Genomic DNA, 15,755 nt, shown 5'->3' with positions numbered 1-15,755 from the left:
GAAAAAGGAATTAGTATCTCCAGTATCTTTGCCAAGAAAACCCCAAATGGGGTCAGGAAGAGTCAGACATGACTGGAAATGACTGAATGACAACAGTGTCAAAGCGGAAAGTGCCCAGAGCTGGCAGCTGGGAGAACTAGGTTCTAGTCCTGTATCTACAATGATTTTAGCCAATATTAGTTTTGTTATTGTAGAAGCAGGGAATTGGACTAGACAACTCAAGTTCCCTTCCAACTCTAAACTTCCTCTTCTTTCAATCACCATATTGTTGTATGAATTACAAATTCCATAGTTGATGATTGTCCTTCATTCTCGAAGAAGACCATGATATCTGAGGGGCGGATGCCATGAAAAGCGAATGAGATGGATTTGAATGAGGGGGGGCAGTGCTAAGTCACCAGACTCATTTTCTCCTCCAGAGCCATCTGGGTCCAGATATGGATCAGGATGACTGAGGTGGCCCTGGATTCAAGGCAATCAGGGTTAAGTGACCTGTCCAAGGTCACACAGCTACTGTGTCCTCTAGACTTCAGGGTCAGTGGATAGAGCACCGCTCTTGGGAGTCAGAAAGACAGGAGTTTGGATCTAGCCTCAGGTACTTATTAGCGATGTCAATGAAGGACAAATCTTATTAAATTCCATAATAGTACACAGTAGAACAGGGAAAACTGGAGTGCTTAGGGAACATTTTATGGAGAAAATGAGATTTTAATTAAGCTTTGAGGGAGTCATAGGATTTGAAGGACAGAACACACGGGTAAAAGTCGGAAGGTAGGAAATGGAATGACTTGAGGGAAGGTCTGGACGAGGAATGATGAGACGTAAGAGAAAGCACAAGTCGGAGAGACCTCGGGCACCAAGCTGACTGCGTCCTTGACTCTGTAGAAAGAAGGGTGCCGTTGAATCCTTGGGAAGGCGCATGCCAAAGCAGAAGCATCGTTTTGGGGAGATGCCTTTGGAGCAGCCAGAGCACGGACGGTGTGTGTGGGGGTCAGGGGCCCGGGCTGGACCCTTGGCAGCAGGATGGCCGCAGCCCGGTTCTCAGTCCGGGAGGCCGCCCAGACGCGGTCACCGGACTCTAGAGGAAAGGGCTCCCGGCTCAGGCTGGGCGCGGGCCAGGCGGGAGGGGAGGGGAAGCGGAGCCCGGGAAGAGCTGCGACTTTTGTTTGAAAAAAACCCAAACAAATCAGGTCCCTGTTTACATTAGAAGGAAGGGGGGAAAGTGTGTGGGAGGGGGCGGGGAGGGCGAGGGCCGGTTAATGAATGAGAGGCGCCTCCCCGCCCCCCGGGGCTCCCGCCGGGGCCGAGTGCGGGCCGCGGGGCGGGGCGCCGCCGGAGAGGGCCGGGTTCTTTTTAACCCTTTCGGGAATATTCACCCGCAGATTCGGGCCTCTCCGGTTTACTTAAAAAGTTGCCTAAAAAGGCGCCCGACTTACCGCACGATGTCTGGAAGCGTTGGGGAAGCAGCCCCGAGCCGGGCGCCGCGGGACGCGGGACGCGGGACGCGGCGCGAGCCTGGGCAGCGCGGGCCGGAGCGCCCGGCCGCGGCCCCCAAGGCCTCCGGGGAGCGGAGGTCTCGGGCCGCCTGGGGGCGACAGGTGGAGGTGCCGCCCCCCGCCCGTCCTCTCCCCACAACCCCCGAGACCTTTAGCCGCCCAACCTTCTACTTTCAGCGACTTATTTAAATAAATCAGGAAGAAATGAGTCGGGGGGAGGAGGCCGGCCGGGAGCACGCTCCTCATCTCCCGGGAGGGGCTCGGCCCGCCGGCCGCGTGCCCACGCGCCGCCCCGGCCTTCCTGCCCTCTGCCCGGGCGGCCGAGGGGGCGGGCGCCGCGGGGCCCCTCGGCGGCGCGCTGCCCCTTTAAGAAAGTTTATCGAAGCTGTAAAAGTTTTCGTGCAAGAGGGGAGAGGACGAGGGCGAGGGAGGCAGCGCGAGCGCGGACCCCGCGGCCGCCGCCGGCTCGTCCGGGCCCGGGGAGAAGTTTGGGTCCGCGGGCGCGGATTGGCTGCGGGTTCCCCGGGAGACCGTGATGCAGGGCGGGCGGGGGGAGGAGCCGGCGCGGCCCCAGCTGCGGCCGGTTCCCGGCCCCCGCCCCCCGGCCCCCGCCCCCCGGCCGCGGCCGCCGCCGGCGCAATCGCCGGCCGCTGTGAAAAGGCGCAGGCGGCGGCCGCTCCGGCTCCGCTCGGGTCCCGGCGCCGCCCCGCGCCCGCGCTCCTGCTCCTGCTCCGCCCGCCAGCGCCGGCCAAACTTGATGTGACCCCGGGCCAAGGCGGCGGTGGCCCCTCTCACCACCCTGTACGCCCCGGAGCGCACGGGCCACGGCCCGCCCCCTCCCCCACCGCCCGGGGCCCCGCGCCCGCCCCTCCCCGCCCGCCCGCACCATGAGCAGCCTCAAGTCGGACAGCGAGCACGGCCCCGGCGGCGGCCCCGGCCCCGGCCCCGGCCCCGGCCCCGGCCCCGGCCCCGGCGGCAGCCTGGAGGAGGAGGTGAGTGAGGAGGCGGCGGCCCGAGGGCGCGGGGCCCGGCCCGGCGGCCCCTTCCCTCGGGCCGCGGGGTGGGCTTCCCCGGGGGGAACACGGAACGGGGCCGCCCCCCGCGGGAAGGGGTGCGGAGCCGCCGGGCCGGGCCGGGCCGGCCTCCCCGAGGGCCGCGGCGCTCCGCAGGTGGGGCCGCGCCTCCGTCCCCCCCGCCGGGGCTGCCTCGGGCCGCGGGAAGGAGCCGCCCGGCCGGATCTCCCGCCCCGCTGCCCCGGCGCCCCGACCTCCCCCGTGACCTTGAAGGAGTCGCTTTCCCTCGGGGGCCGGCCTGCCTGGGGGCTGCGGGGGCCCGGGGAGGGGAGGGGGCGGGGCCTCGCCGCCGGCCGCGTGCTGGGGCTGGGAGTGAGAGCGGGGCCGGGGCCGGGGCCGGGGCCGGGGCCGGGGCCGGGGCCGGGCCGGGCCGGGGCCACACAAGCCCGCAAGAGCGGGGGCGCCCCAGCCGCCCAAGGCCGGTCACCCCCGGGCTCCTGCTGTGTCACCCGGGGGGAGAGGCCCCTTCCGTCCGCGGCGTCCACAGCCCGGCGCGCTCCTTATCCACCCCGGACTCCCTTCCTCTCGGCCTCCTGGACGACCGCAAGACCCGCTCCGGATGGAGGGATAGAAGGGGCCGCGGGGCTGTGGCCGGCGCCCCCTGATCCCCCCCAGCCTCCCCCGGGAGGGCGTCGTGCGGCGGGCCCGGCGCAGTATGGCGGCCCAGGGCCCACCCCGCAGGGCCGAGGGCCGGGCCAGGGCGCCCACTCCTGCGAGCTGTCAGATCGGCCTCCCTCCTCCTCCCCCCTCGAGCCGACTGTCGGCGCCTTCTAGGTATCCAGATCCGAGGGTGGGGCGGGGATGCATCACCTTCACCTTGCCCGAGGTGGGGAGATGGAGGCCAAGGTGATGAGGGCACCTAAGCTTACAGAGTACGGTGTGACCAGCTTAGCCTTTTACCGTTTCCTGCCTCTTGCCCAAGTCTACGGCTGCCTTCCCGATCCCCATGACCCTAGAGGTTGAGGGGACAATCGTATCCCCAGGGTCTTTTTGGCTTCTTTGGAAAGTATTGGAAGGAAGGATACCGAGCTCCACAAGGGACCTTTAAAGAAAGGACCAGGGCCGAGCTAAGTCTTGAATTGCAACACTTTGTCGGTGTGAGGTTAGATGATTTTAGAGAGAGATTAGGTAAAGTGACCTTCTTGAGGTCACCAAGCCAGTTTGTGGCACCCTCAAGATTATTCCAGTCTGAGCAAACCTTTCCTAGAGAATAAACATCTCAGCAAGTAGATTTGTAGGATCCAGAAGCTCCGTAGCACCCTGGCTGGTCCCATCTCAGCTACTGCTTAGGTGCCTGCTATGGCTTAACGATCACGGGTCTCCAAAAAGGAGTAAGACCTTACCTAGTTTTGTAGAGAGGAATTAAAGTCAGGCTGTAATACTAGCCTGAATGCAAATGCAGGTTGCTTCCATTTGAGAATAAATGTTTTGTGGAAGAAGTGGCCTTAAAGGTGGAGATGTCAGAAGAAGTGAACAGTATAGGCTTCCATAGCTGGGTTATTAGGTGATAGGCAGAAAAGTGAGAAATTATACTTTCTGATTTGGAGGTTCCTAACTCCCAACATATTGGTGTGTTTCTAGGTAAAACATCTGACCTCTTAGAATCTCAACTTCTTCATCTAGAATATAGGGATAACACTTGTAGAACCTACCTCCAAATTGTGAGGCTCAGATGAAATAAAGTATATAGAACATTTTGAAAAGGAAAGTAGGGGAAAGAGGAGAGACTCCTGCAAAGTTATCCTGAGAATGTGATTATGACCGCTTGGAGCCTCTGTTTCCCCATCTGTAAAATGGGAATAATGCTTATAGAGCCTGTTAGTTGTGCAGCTCAAAGGAGATGATTAAAATTCTATATAAGTTATTGTATGTATGAAGGAGAATAGGGGGTAGGAAAGAAGAGAATCTTGAAGTTAGACTGAAGCCACAGCATGGATGGTTTTGAATGTCAGATTGAGGAGTTTGAGCTTCATTGTTTAAGCCATAGGGAGATTATCCATAGACTTTTTTTTTTAGATTTTTTTCAAGGCAGTGGGGTTAATTGGCTTGCCCAAGGCCACACAGCTAGGTAATTTTTAAGTGTCTGAGGTCAAATTTGAACCCAGGTACTCCTGATTCCAAGGCCAGTGCTCTATTCACTGCGCCACCTAGCTGCCCCCATAGACTTTTTTTTTAAATATTTTTAAAAAATTTTTTATTTAAGGCAGTGAGTTTAAGTGACTTTCCCAAGGTCCACAGCTAGGTAATTATGAATGTCTGAGGTGAGATTTGAACTCAGGTCCTCCTGCTTCCAAGGGCCTGTGCTCCATCTACTGTACCACCTAGCTGCCTCCTCTATAGACTTAACAAGAAGAATGACATGATCTGGGCTGTGCCTTAGGAATACAACCATTCTAGCTGTGTATAGTGGAGATTGGAGGCTCTCATAATGACTTGGGATCAAGGATGATGGTGGGAATGAATGGCATTAGTAGTCTTAACACATGATTAGTATTCTGGGAGAGGGGAAACTGAACTCACTAATAAAAACTGACTGAGAGCTGTCACTGACAGACACTGAAAACTCAGGTCTCTGGATCTAGATCATACCAGCTCTTCAAGGATTTCAAAGAATCCAAGAGATGAGAGGATCTTATCCATCATCTGGTCCCACTCTTATTTTATAAATGAGGAAGTGGAGGTCAGAGAGGAAATGACTTGACCAAAGTCTCATAGTTTGTGGCATAATCAGAATAACTCCAGTCTTTTTTGGCCCCCAACCCAGAATTCCTTCTGTTAAACTTTGCTGCTTTATGTTAATCGAGACACTAAAGATCCTAGATGTCACCGTGAGTAATGTGACAAACTTGTATTCTATACCAAAAAAGCCAATTATCATTAGGAAGATAAGTGTGGTTGCCAGTGAATTATGCCATCCTTGTGTTGTTGCCATTGAGAATGTTCAAAAATTTAGGGACAGTTAGGTGGCACAGTGGATAGAGCACCGGCCCTGGCGTCAGGAGTACCTGGGTTCAAATCCGGCCTTAGATACTTAATAATTACCTAGCTGTGTGGCCTTGGGCAAGTTACTTAACCCCACTGCATTGCAAAAAAAAAAACTAAAAAAAAAAAGAATGTTCAAAAAGTTGTCATGTGAGAATGGATTTAATTTTTGCAAACCTCAATGTCTGCTGAATAAAATGTATTACCATGCAGGGGAATGCTGCCAGAGCCCTTAAACAAGACATAACTATATAATAAAAGAACATAAGAAATTCCCCCCCCTCCAAAGTAGTTTGGACACAGTCTCCTAAAGGAGTTCTAAAAAAAAACCAAACTAGTTCTAAAAAAAAAAACACGTATGGATACATAACGTCTGATTTGTTTAAAGCAAGGGTTTTAACGTGGAGTCCATGAACTTAAAAAAAAGTTTTGATAACTATTAAATATAATTGAGGACTTTACATACTTAAACATTTAAAGGCATGATTCTCAAAAGGGGTCCATAGACTTCAGCAGACTGCCAAGGGTCCAAAACAGATAAATGGTTGTGAATCTCCTGGTTTAAAGTAAAGCACATTGCATTGGTGTTTATTAGTTAAATGTTGTAAGGATTTCCTTGTCCCTGACATTGAAGCTAGAGTTCTAGGAAATGAGGTCTGGCACGTTCAGGGCCCTCCTCTTCCCTCCCACCTCCGGGCAATATGATGGAGTGACTCTCCAACCCAGACTTACAAGAGGCAGGATCTGAGAGACTAAAGGGTGGGGGAGGGGAAAAAAGACTAAGGCACTGGCTCTCAGAATGTGGTCTGGGGACCCTTATGTGGAGTCCCTAAGACTTCAGTGGGTCTGTGAGGACAAAACTATTTTCATAATACTAAGACAGTTTATAGTATAGAAAATATCAATAGATAAAACCCAGATAAATAAAAGCCCTTTGGAGAGATTTCTAATAAATAAGGGTGGTCCTGAGGCCAGAAAGTTTGAGAACTGCTGGACTTGGTCTTGTAGAAGACCAAGTTCTCATCTTGTTCTTTCTAGCTGTGTGAACCTTTCAGAACTCAAGAATCTACCTGTGGTGCTTACAAATAACCACAGGCAGTGGGGGTCCTGTGAGTAGAGTTGTGGACATGGGTATAGGAAGGCCTAGGTACAGATATCCTAACTGTGAGAAGGGCAGTCAAGCCTCTTAAACTATGAAAGGAACTAATCCCATCTGTAAAATGGGGATAATGATGACTGAAGTACCTATCTCACAGGTCTGGTGTGGCAAATTTGAAAGCACCATAGAGGGTGTTCCAAAAATCTTTAGAACAGTTTAAAGCTTTAATAGCTGTCTAAGTGGCAGTTATTATTGTCTTCTAGTGGAAAGAGCCCTAGATTTAGAGTTATGAAGATCTGTTGGATTCCTAACTGTTACTTAGTATACCTGTAGCCTTGGGCTTTTAGGGCTGCAGGTGGTGCAGTAGATTGAGTACTATGAAGACAAAACTATTTCCATACTAATACCAAGACAGTTTAGGTTAGTTAATAATACTAAGTTTAGTCAGGAAGCCTGGATTCAAATTTGACCTGTATGACTTAACTGTATGACCCTGGGCAAGTGACTTAACCCCAATAGCCTCAGTTTCTTCATTTGTAAAATGAGCTGGAGAAGAACATGGCAAACCAGTCGTCTATCGTTGCCAAGAAAACCCCAGATGGGGTCATAAAGTTTCAGACATAACTGAAAAACAACAACTACCTTGGGTTTCAATTTCTTCACTTGCAGGGGTTTGGATTGTATGACTCCTTCTAGCTCTAAATCCTATGACTATGATGAATTGCCATTCCTTCTTACTCTGTGACTCTTTTCAAGGTTCTTTTGTAAATCTTCCACAGTATGCCAATGCCTGGCTCTGGTTCCTTCTGTATATTGCCAGTCTGTCTCTTATATCCCTCCCTTTCATTTCTTGAGTGGGTTTTTTTTTTTTTATTCATACAAGTCCTACTTTTCTGGGCATGCACCTCACTCCTCACAGACTGATCTAAGGACATGTGAGCCTCTTTGCTGTTGCTAGAACAAGATGCTCCCTTTCATGATGCTTGAGCATTTTCATTGACTGCCACCCTCCTGGAAATCTCTCCCTCCTGGCTTCCTTTAAATCTCAACTGAAGCTGGCTCTGGCTCCTAGGCCTATGTAATCATAATGTCTTAACCTTTGAGACTACCCCCAATTCATCCTGTATCTGCCTTGTTTGTCCATTTTTGTCTGAATGTTGTCCTTGCATTAAACTGAGTACCTTGGCAGTGGGGATCATCATTTGCCTTTCTTATTATTCCTACTGTTTCAGTGTCTGGCACATTTTGTTGTTGCACAGTGACCCCGTGGACCATAGTCTTGACAGTACCACCATAGGATTTTCTTGGCCAGGATACTGGAGTAGTTTGCCATTTCCTTATCCAGTGGATTAAGGTTTTAAGTGACTTGCCCAGAGTAACATAGCTAGTAAATGTCTTGAGATGGAATTTGAATTTGGATGTTCCTGACTCCAGGCCCAGCACTCTATTCACTGAGTGATCTAGCTTCCCCCTCCTGTCACAGGAGTGTTGAGAGTTTGATTTGGTGGCCTTTGATCCCACTCCTATGTAGTAGAATATTAGGGAAGGCAGTGGTGCAGTGGGAAAAAGAGAGCTCAGAATTGTAGCCCCTGGGGCACAGTCATTCCTGTGCATGTTAGAAATGTGGAAGAGTTGAAGGGAAGCCAGAGTGTTTGAAAGCTTGGAGGGAGATGATCATGAATCAGACACTTAACCTTCTACAGATAAGGGAAGAGTGACCTAGAGGTCTATAGATCATTATGGCAATAGGATGAAATAAATTTGAAAGGGGGAAAATGGAGTAATGATGACCAAAAGGAAGGATTACAAAGTGGTAGCTGATGGCAAGGAATATTGAGTCTTCCTCCTGGTCCTCTGGGCCTGGGTGTGAGGAGTTGCTAGGCTTGAAGAGTTTCCCCAAGAGATGTGGCATCTGCAGAAGGCTAGCCTTCAGAAATCATCAGATGGAAGGCACTGGAGAAAAGTTCTAAGATCATGAAGGGTCATCTAACCCAATTCCCTTATTTTACAGATAAGAAAATTGAGACCCAGAGGTGAAGTGACTTGCTTAAGGTCACATAACTGGTGGGTGGCTGGCATATCAGATCCTTGGCCTCAATATATTTTTCCACTGCATCATGATAGAGCAGGGTCCCAAATAACCAGGTAGAAATAGGGAACTGGAGAAGGATAGGGTTGAGTTTATTATGGGGATAAAAAAGCAGTGAGAGCCCATGGTTTGACCATCTGCTGATTTTAACATTTATTCTTGCAGGGGCTGGTGAGAAGGAAAGGGAAACTTAGAAGCTGATCCCTCTGATCTTGGATGTTTGGAAGCATGTTGTAGCTCTGCAGGGAGTGGTTGTATGTCTTTGAAGCAGTATGTCTTATACCTATAAGAAGGCACCTTAGGGGAGGAATCTGATAGCCAAGGGACCTTAGGGATTATTTGCTTGGATTTGGGTGAAGAAATTGGGATGGGTCAGGGTCAGTATTAGCTATATGTCAGAGATGAAGAGTGGTCTTCACTTTTCTCCCAGAGGGAAGAATATTGATTCTCAACTGTTCTTGCTTTCTCTGAGCTGGAACACTGATTGGATTAAGCATTGATTGGATTTGGAGTCGGCTACCTGACTTTGAGCCCTGGCTATACTACTTGGTAGTAGCTCTTTGATCTTGGGCAAGTCATGCTAATCTTGAACTCAGTTTCCTAATTTGTAAAAAGAAAAATCAGGACCAGGTGACCTCTTAGGTATCTTACAGTTGAAAACTGATCACTTTGGCTTTTGGGTCAGTTACATGAGATTATATGACACATTCAGGTTAATTGTGATAGGAAGTGTGGACCTATAGTTATTTAATGGAGTACTACTGCCCTGGCTCTTTGAGAATCCCACCAAACACATTGTGTTACCTTGGGGCTATTATATCTTCCCAACTCGAAGCACCCTTTGCCAGAGATGTGAGGGCAGGTGCAGCAGCAGCAGCAGTGACTGTGTCTCCTACTTCTTTGTATCCTAATTCAATAAATATTTGAATATGTTGTCTGAGGAAATGCTGGTTGGTGTCCAGGTGGAATATTTCAAGAGTTCACTAAAATGCATTTGCTTTGGTTCTGAGGTCTGGCTTAGCGGAAGGACTCTGCCTGTATATTTATCGTCTTCCTCAATGTTCCAGGACTCTGGAATCCCTCTGAGTGGATAAAACAAGAGGCAATAGCTTCCATACTTCAAGCCCCCTAGCTGAAGGCATCTTCCTCAACCAGCTACTTATATAAACCAAGCAGGGATGACTCTGGTGGCTTCTGCCTTGCCTGCAGCCTTTTTTCTCCTCTCTTCTTGGCCAAATACCACAACTAGCTTAGCTGTGGCTATATCTTCTCATTCCTAGTAATACTCTTCTCAATTTGGACTTTTTTTTGGGGGGGGGGTTAGGTTTTTGCAAGGCAGTGGGGTTAAGTGGCTTGTCCAAGGCCACACAGCTAGGTAATTATTAAGTGTCTGAGGCCAGATTTGAACTCAGGTACTCCTGACTCCAGGGCTGGTGCTCTATTAACTGTGCCACCTAGCCGCCCCTCAATTTGGACTTTTGAGGAAGAACTCTTGGACATGTGTGAACACACTTCATGGTTTGACTTAATAAATTTGGGCCAGAGTGAGACAGATGGTATGAATTCATTTCTCAGAGACTGGTACAGCCTCTTCAAAGCTCTAGGGTGTGTCTCAAGGCAGGTACCTTCCTTGGCTTGTCTGGGGGGACAAACTAAGGAAGGCAACTGTGCTGGGGCGGGGGGTTAGCCTTGCCACAAATCTATGTGTTACTGGGCCATATCCTTCCTTAGTAAAAAAGAACTGTACTTTCTTTCTAGGAACTGTTTTGACTCTCAAATGAAAGTGGATGTAAAAGTACTTTGAAAAGTATAAATCTTAGTGTAGCCAAAATTAATAAGGTGCTAAAATGCATATTCTGATTGGGAAATCTCATTCTGGACTAATAAATCCCAGGGGCTATTACCTTTAGGATAAAATATAAAAACCTCTGTTTGGCTCTTAAAACTCTTTCCAACCTTGCCCCTACCTACATTTTGAGTTGCTTATTATATACATCCCTCTAAATGACCTTTGATATATAACACTGATTTCTTTGCTGTTGTTCTGTCCCCCAACTTAATGTCGTTTCCCTGCTTGTTGATCATACCGAGGATTTTCTTCTTCCTCCCCTCCAAGACTTGGTTCCAATCCTTCTTTCTATAAGAGGCCTTTTCAGATGTCCTCCCTTACCATCCATGCCTTCTCTCTGTCCATATCGTGTCCATATTCATAGATAGCATGTGGGCAAGTTTTCCATCTTGTATTCATTACAATGTGAGCTCTTTAAGAACAGACCATGTATTTGCCATTCCTATAGCTTAGTGTGGTGCCTTGAACAAAGTAACCACTTAAACTCTTGTTGACTATTTGTTAAAATTTATATAATCCAAGAGTAGGAGGCTAGATCTATTCATTCATTCATTCATTCATTCATTCATTTATTCATTTGACATAGCTCAGGTGGAGTAAAACAGTGAGCTTCCTCCCCAGGAGAGAATGAAGGAGGAGGCTGGTATTCTAGAAGGTAAGAGGTGATTAGGTAGGAATTGGATTTTATCTCCTTGATACAGAGAACTCCATGTGAGAAAACTTCCTGTATCAATTTGATAGGTTGATACAATCTGTGTCACTTAAAGACTTCAAAGTTATTTGAAGTATGGAGGAGACACAGCTAGTATGTTAGTGTAGCATTCTAAGTGAGGTTTCCTTGACTTGGAGGCTGACCTCCCTGCTGTAGTAGCTGCCTCTGGACTTAGGTTAGCAGAGATGTTGGGACTACCTGGGGGATGTTACAGAGAGAGATCCTGGCTTCATGTAGTCTGGGGCGAAGAAGGACTTAAAGTATTCATTTGAAACTAGTGAAATTTTTTATTTATTTATTTAAAAAAATTTTTTTTGTTTTTGGTGGAATACTTTTATCTCATGCTGAGGATGGAGGCAAGGTGGCTAGCAGACTTGTGTCTTAAGGGTTCTGAAGGAGAGAAGGCAGTGGTAGCCTAGACCAAAGGCTCTTTATCTTGATTTGCTTTGTGAATGAATGAATGAATTGTTCTGACCTCGAGTTTCCTCAGCTCCTATGGGCTCCATCATGATACTGTGTTCTCTTGCCCATTGTTTTTCAAGGGCAGATAGTTATGTTGGCCCCAGTGTTGTTCCACCCTCCCAACCACATAGATATCAAAGAATTTGGGCTAGGATTGTGGTGGGGGAGTCCCAGGAAGTTACACTCAAGTAAAGAAAGTTGTATCTTTGTAGTACTTTCGAACTCATTATCATGACTATAGGTCTAAAGGAGGTGATATTGCAATCAGGATTTGAGCTCATCCTGTCTGCCTGTCCCGAGCTCTTGGTGTTATACCACAATGTCACTATTTTGCATAGTTATCAAGCAGATAAGAATAAGAAGTGCAGGGAAAGCTCTGGTGTAATGAAAAAAAGAACCCTGGTCTAGTAGTTAGGAGACAATTAAGTTTATGGCACAGCTCTGTCAACAACTTGCAATGTGACCTTGTACACATTCCTTAACCTCTCTTGACCTCCTTTTTTCCCCATATATAAAATTAAAGTTTGCTTCTAGCTCTAAAAAGGCCTAAGCCTATCACTTTGTCCCTGTCTTAGCAGCTCTAGTGCACTCATGACCAAGTTTCGAGTCTTTAGTTTCTCCAGAAGAGTCATTTTGTAGAGAAACTGGATAGGCAGGGTGAAAGCCCAGCTCAAATCACCTGCCTTTGAGAAAATAAACTGACACTGAGGATGAACTGATTGCTGGTCATGAGCTACTACTTTCTAAATTGATTTGCTGGAATCCCTGATGGAAAAGCACAGCCTTTCTCCGATTTGGTCCTGGATCCTTGCTTCAGAGATTCAATCCTATCATTGACTCCTTGTTCCCCTGGGGAATTGACATGTAAGAGGAGTTTGAAAACTGTATCAGGGATAAATTGTGCCTCCAGAAGAGTTAGAAATACCCTTCCATTCTTGCCCCCATTATACAAAGAAAGCATGTGACTCTGGCACAAGGCTGTATTTCCAGGGTCTTCCAAGGATGGGATGCAGAACTAGGAACCACCTTTTGGGCCATCTGCTGCTCTTCCCCAAGACTAGCGAAGATGTCATTCAAGCCTAACTAAATTGAGAAGCTTCACTTTCCGAAACTATCAATGCAGGATAGGTGATTCTAAATCAACCCCATCCCAATGTGGAGGAGGGGTGTGTGTGTGTGTGTGTGTGTGTGTGTGTGTGTTAGAGAGAGAGAGAGTGAGAGAGAAATGCTTGATTGAAGTCTATTGGAGCCATTTTCCCAGGAGTTTGACCCTTCTTCCCCATCCTAGTTGCCTAATTGCTAAATTTAGCTAAATGAAATTAGCTACTCCAACCATTCTTCCCTGTCCAAGGGCTCTGGCTTTTTCAGCTTCTGGGCTTGGCTGACATGTTTGCTGCTTTTAGTTGAGTAATGACACAGAAAAGATCCCCACCCTCAAACTGGGGGGGGGGGTTGAGGTGAAGGGGGGAAGCCACCAATTCCACAGCAAGCCTTTTCCTGACTTTAGCTCTTGGCTACATATCTTAGGAACCAGGCATGTTCTCTTCCCTTCTCTAGCCTCTCCTGACCCTAGGTAATTAGGTAATTCTTAAGTGTCTGAGGCCGAATTTGAACTCAGGTACTCCTGACTCCAGGGCCTGTGCTCTATTCACTGCACCACCCAGCCGCCCTATAGGTTCCTTCTTGAAGGATCATAAATGACCAAAATAGGAACCAGGTTCTTTAATTCCAAAATCAGTATTCTTTCTACTCTGCCATGTTGCTTTATGGCAGGAGATAATTTTGAAGAAAGCTCAAGATTGGATATTATTTTTTGGTGACTTAAAGGGACTGAATTGCTCTATAGGAGTAGATATGGGAGGGTTGCCAGTGCACCCAGGCCTTTTTTGATCTCTGAATGCAAGGGTAGGTTTGTGCATGCTGGGAACATCTCAGTCCCATGCATCTGGAGGAGAGAAACCCTAAACCTTTTTTGGTGCCAAAGATCTTGTTAGCATACTGGTGAAACCTGTGGCTCTCTTATCAGAAAATGTTTCTAAATGCAGGAAAAAATACATAGGAAACCAATTATATTGAAACACAATTTTCAGACTATTTTAAGGAAGTTCACAAACCTCAATTCAGGAACCCCTGCAATACTCACCCTTGTTTGGTACAAGCCTTCATCATGATACTGTGAGATCAGTATTAAACTTGGCTCAAATTATTCTGTAATGGTATTAGGTTCTTCCCTTAATTTTTCTGATCACTAGTTTTTTGGTATTCCATCATTCAGTTTTGTCTAACTCTTCCATGACCATATTGTCTATGAGAGTTTCTTGGCAAATCTTGGCACAGTGGTTTACCATTTCCTTCTCCAGAGAATTTTAAGGCAGGTGAAGCGATTTGCCCAGCGTCACACATAGTAGGTGTCTGAGGTCACATTACTGACTAGATCCAATATGCTATCAACTGAGCCATCTAGCTACCCTGATCAACAGTTTATTGATCTATGAAATGGGGATAATCTCTGCTGTCTTTACCTCTTAAAGCTATCAGCAGGATCAAATGAGGTAATGGATGTGAAATTTCATTCAAAAATAGAAAGTAATTTACTATTTTTAAGATGATGGTATTATGAACTTTTGTCTTGCACTTACTAGTTTGTGTAGGCATAAAATTAGTAGGGAAAGGGAGAAGAGAAATAAATATCAAGCTACTTAACTTTTTTTTCTTCTCTTCTGGGATTGGTTTTCCTCAAACCAGAGAAGATATCTTCAATCTTAGTTGCTGCCTATGGGGCAGCTAGTTAGGGCTGAAAACAGGATTGCTGAACATCTCTGTTCCTTCCCCTTGTTAAATTGTCTTTTCCTTTGTTGATATAGCTGGAGCTGGGTTTTGTTTCTTCCCTCTGAGTGGGAAAGGGTAGTGGAGTGAGGCCCCTCTACCCACCAGAGCTGTGGGAGTGAATAGGTCTAAGTGCATCCATGGATAAATGAGGAACTCGGTCTTGGTGGCTAAGATGCCTTTTCTTCCCCTTCATCTACCACTAACTCACTCTTCTCCCTCCATCTTATCCTTTCTCTCTCTCTCTCTCTCTCTCTCTCTCTCTCTCTCCCCCCCCCCCTTTCCTCCCCTCCCTCCTTCTGCAAGGTACTTGCTCAGTGCCTTATAAGTCCTGGGTTTTGCAGGCTTCATTGCTGCATTCCATCAGCCTGGCGTCAAGTGGCCCAGCTCTTGGGGGAGGCAGGGGAGAGTAGAGCACAGCTAAGCAGTCTGGGACATGTCAAATGTGGGACCTTGGGGGTGGGGAAGGAAGAGCAGGGAGGAGACCTTTTTTTCCCTCTTTCTCTCAGTGGTTTACTGAATAAAAGATGTCTAGGTCTTCCCAAGCAACCCTGCCTTAGGACTGCTGAGATCTTCTTATTATTTCCCCCTTACCTTTCTGGTATCAAAAAGAAAATCTTAGTTTTAGCTCTTCTCTACCTGTTGGGAGTTATATTTGTAAACTGCTGAATGACAGGCTTCTAGATAAAGGATTAGAGCAGACCAAATCAGAATAGGTCTTTTACCCTACACTCTAGTCTTCCATTTACTCTTCTCATCGACCTCCCTAGACATTTGTAGTGGCTAGAGAGTTGAACTCAGGCTTTTCAGCCAAAATATGTACATATATACATACATACATTGTTGTTGTTGTTCACTCATTTCAATCATGTCTGACTCTTAATGACCCCCTTTGAGGCTTTCTTGACATAAAAGATAATGAAGTGATTTGTCATTTCCTTCTCCAACTTACTTTATAGGTGAGGAAACTGAGGCAACAAGGGTTAAGTGATTTGCCCAAAGTCACTCAGCTCTAGTGTCTGGCCCCAGATTTGAACTCTGGAAAAGTGAGACTCTCTAACTGCAGGTCTAGCCCTCTATCTCCTTTGCCACCTAAATTGCCCATTATATATGCATACCTAGAAGTGTTACACATTTAATGTTTCCATCCAGGTTTATACTTAATTT

At 47.6% G+C, this 15,755-nt stretch overlaps 1 protein-coding gene across 3 annotated transcripts in view; it reads left to right on the top strand.

Moving 5' to 3' along the window:
* Nucleotides 1–2,371: 2,371 nt before the first annotated feature.
* Nucleotides 2,372–15,755, top strand: part of RBPMS2 (RNA binding protein, mRNA processing factor 2) — a 57,033-nt gene continuing 43,649 nt past the window's right edge. For all 3 annotated transcript variants that reach the window (XM_074234393.1, XM_074234392.1, XM_074234391.1), the window contains exon 1: nucleotides 2,372–2,488. In XM_074234393.1, the coding sequence (XP_074090494.1) occupies nucleotides 2,384–2,488 (105 nt within the window). In that variant the 5' untranslated portion in view covers nucleotides 2,372–2,383. The remainder of the gene's footprint in view (nucleotides 2,489–15,755) is intronic.

Source organism: Macrotis lagotis, chromosome 4 (genome assembly GCF_037893015.1).
Source record: "Macrotis lagotis isolate mMagLag1 chromosome 4, bilby.v1.9.chrom.fasta, whole genome shotgun sequence".
In the NCBI taxonomy this organism is placed as follows: domain Eukaryota; kingdom Metazoa; phylum Chordata; class Mammalia; order Peramelemorphia; family Peramelidae; genus Macrotis; species Macrotis lagotis.
The sequence above is the reverse complement of the archived record's forward strand: the minus strand, read 5'-3'. Positions and strand labels throughout refer to the sequence as shown.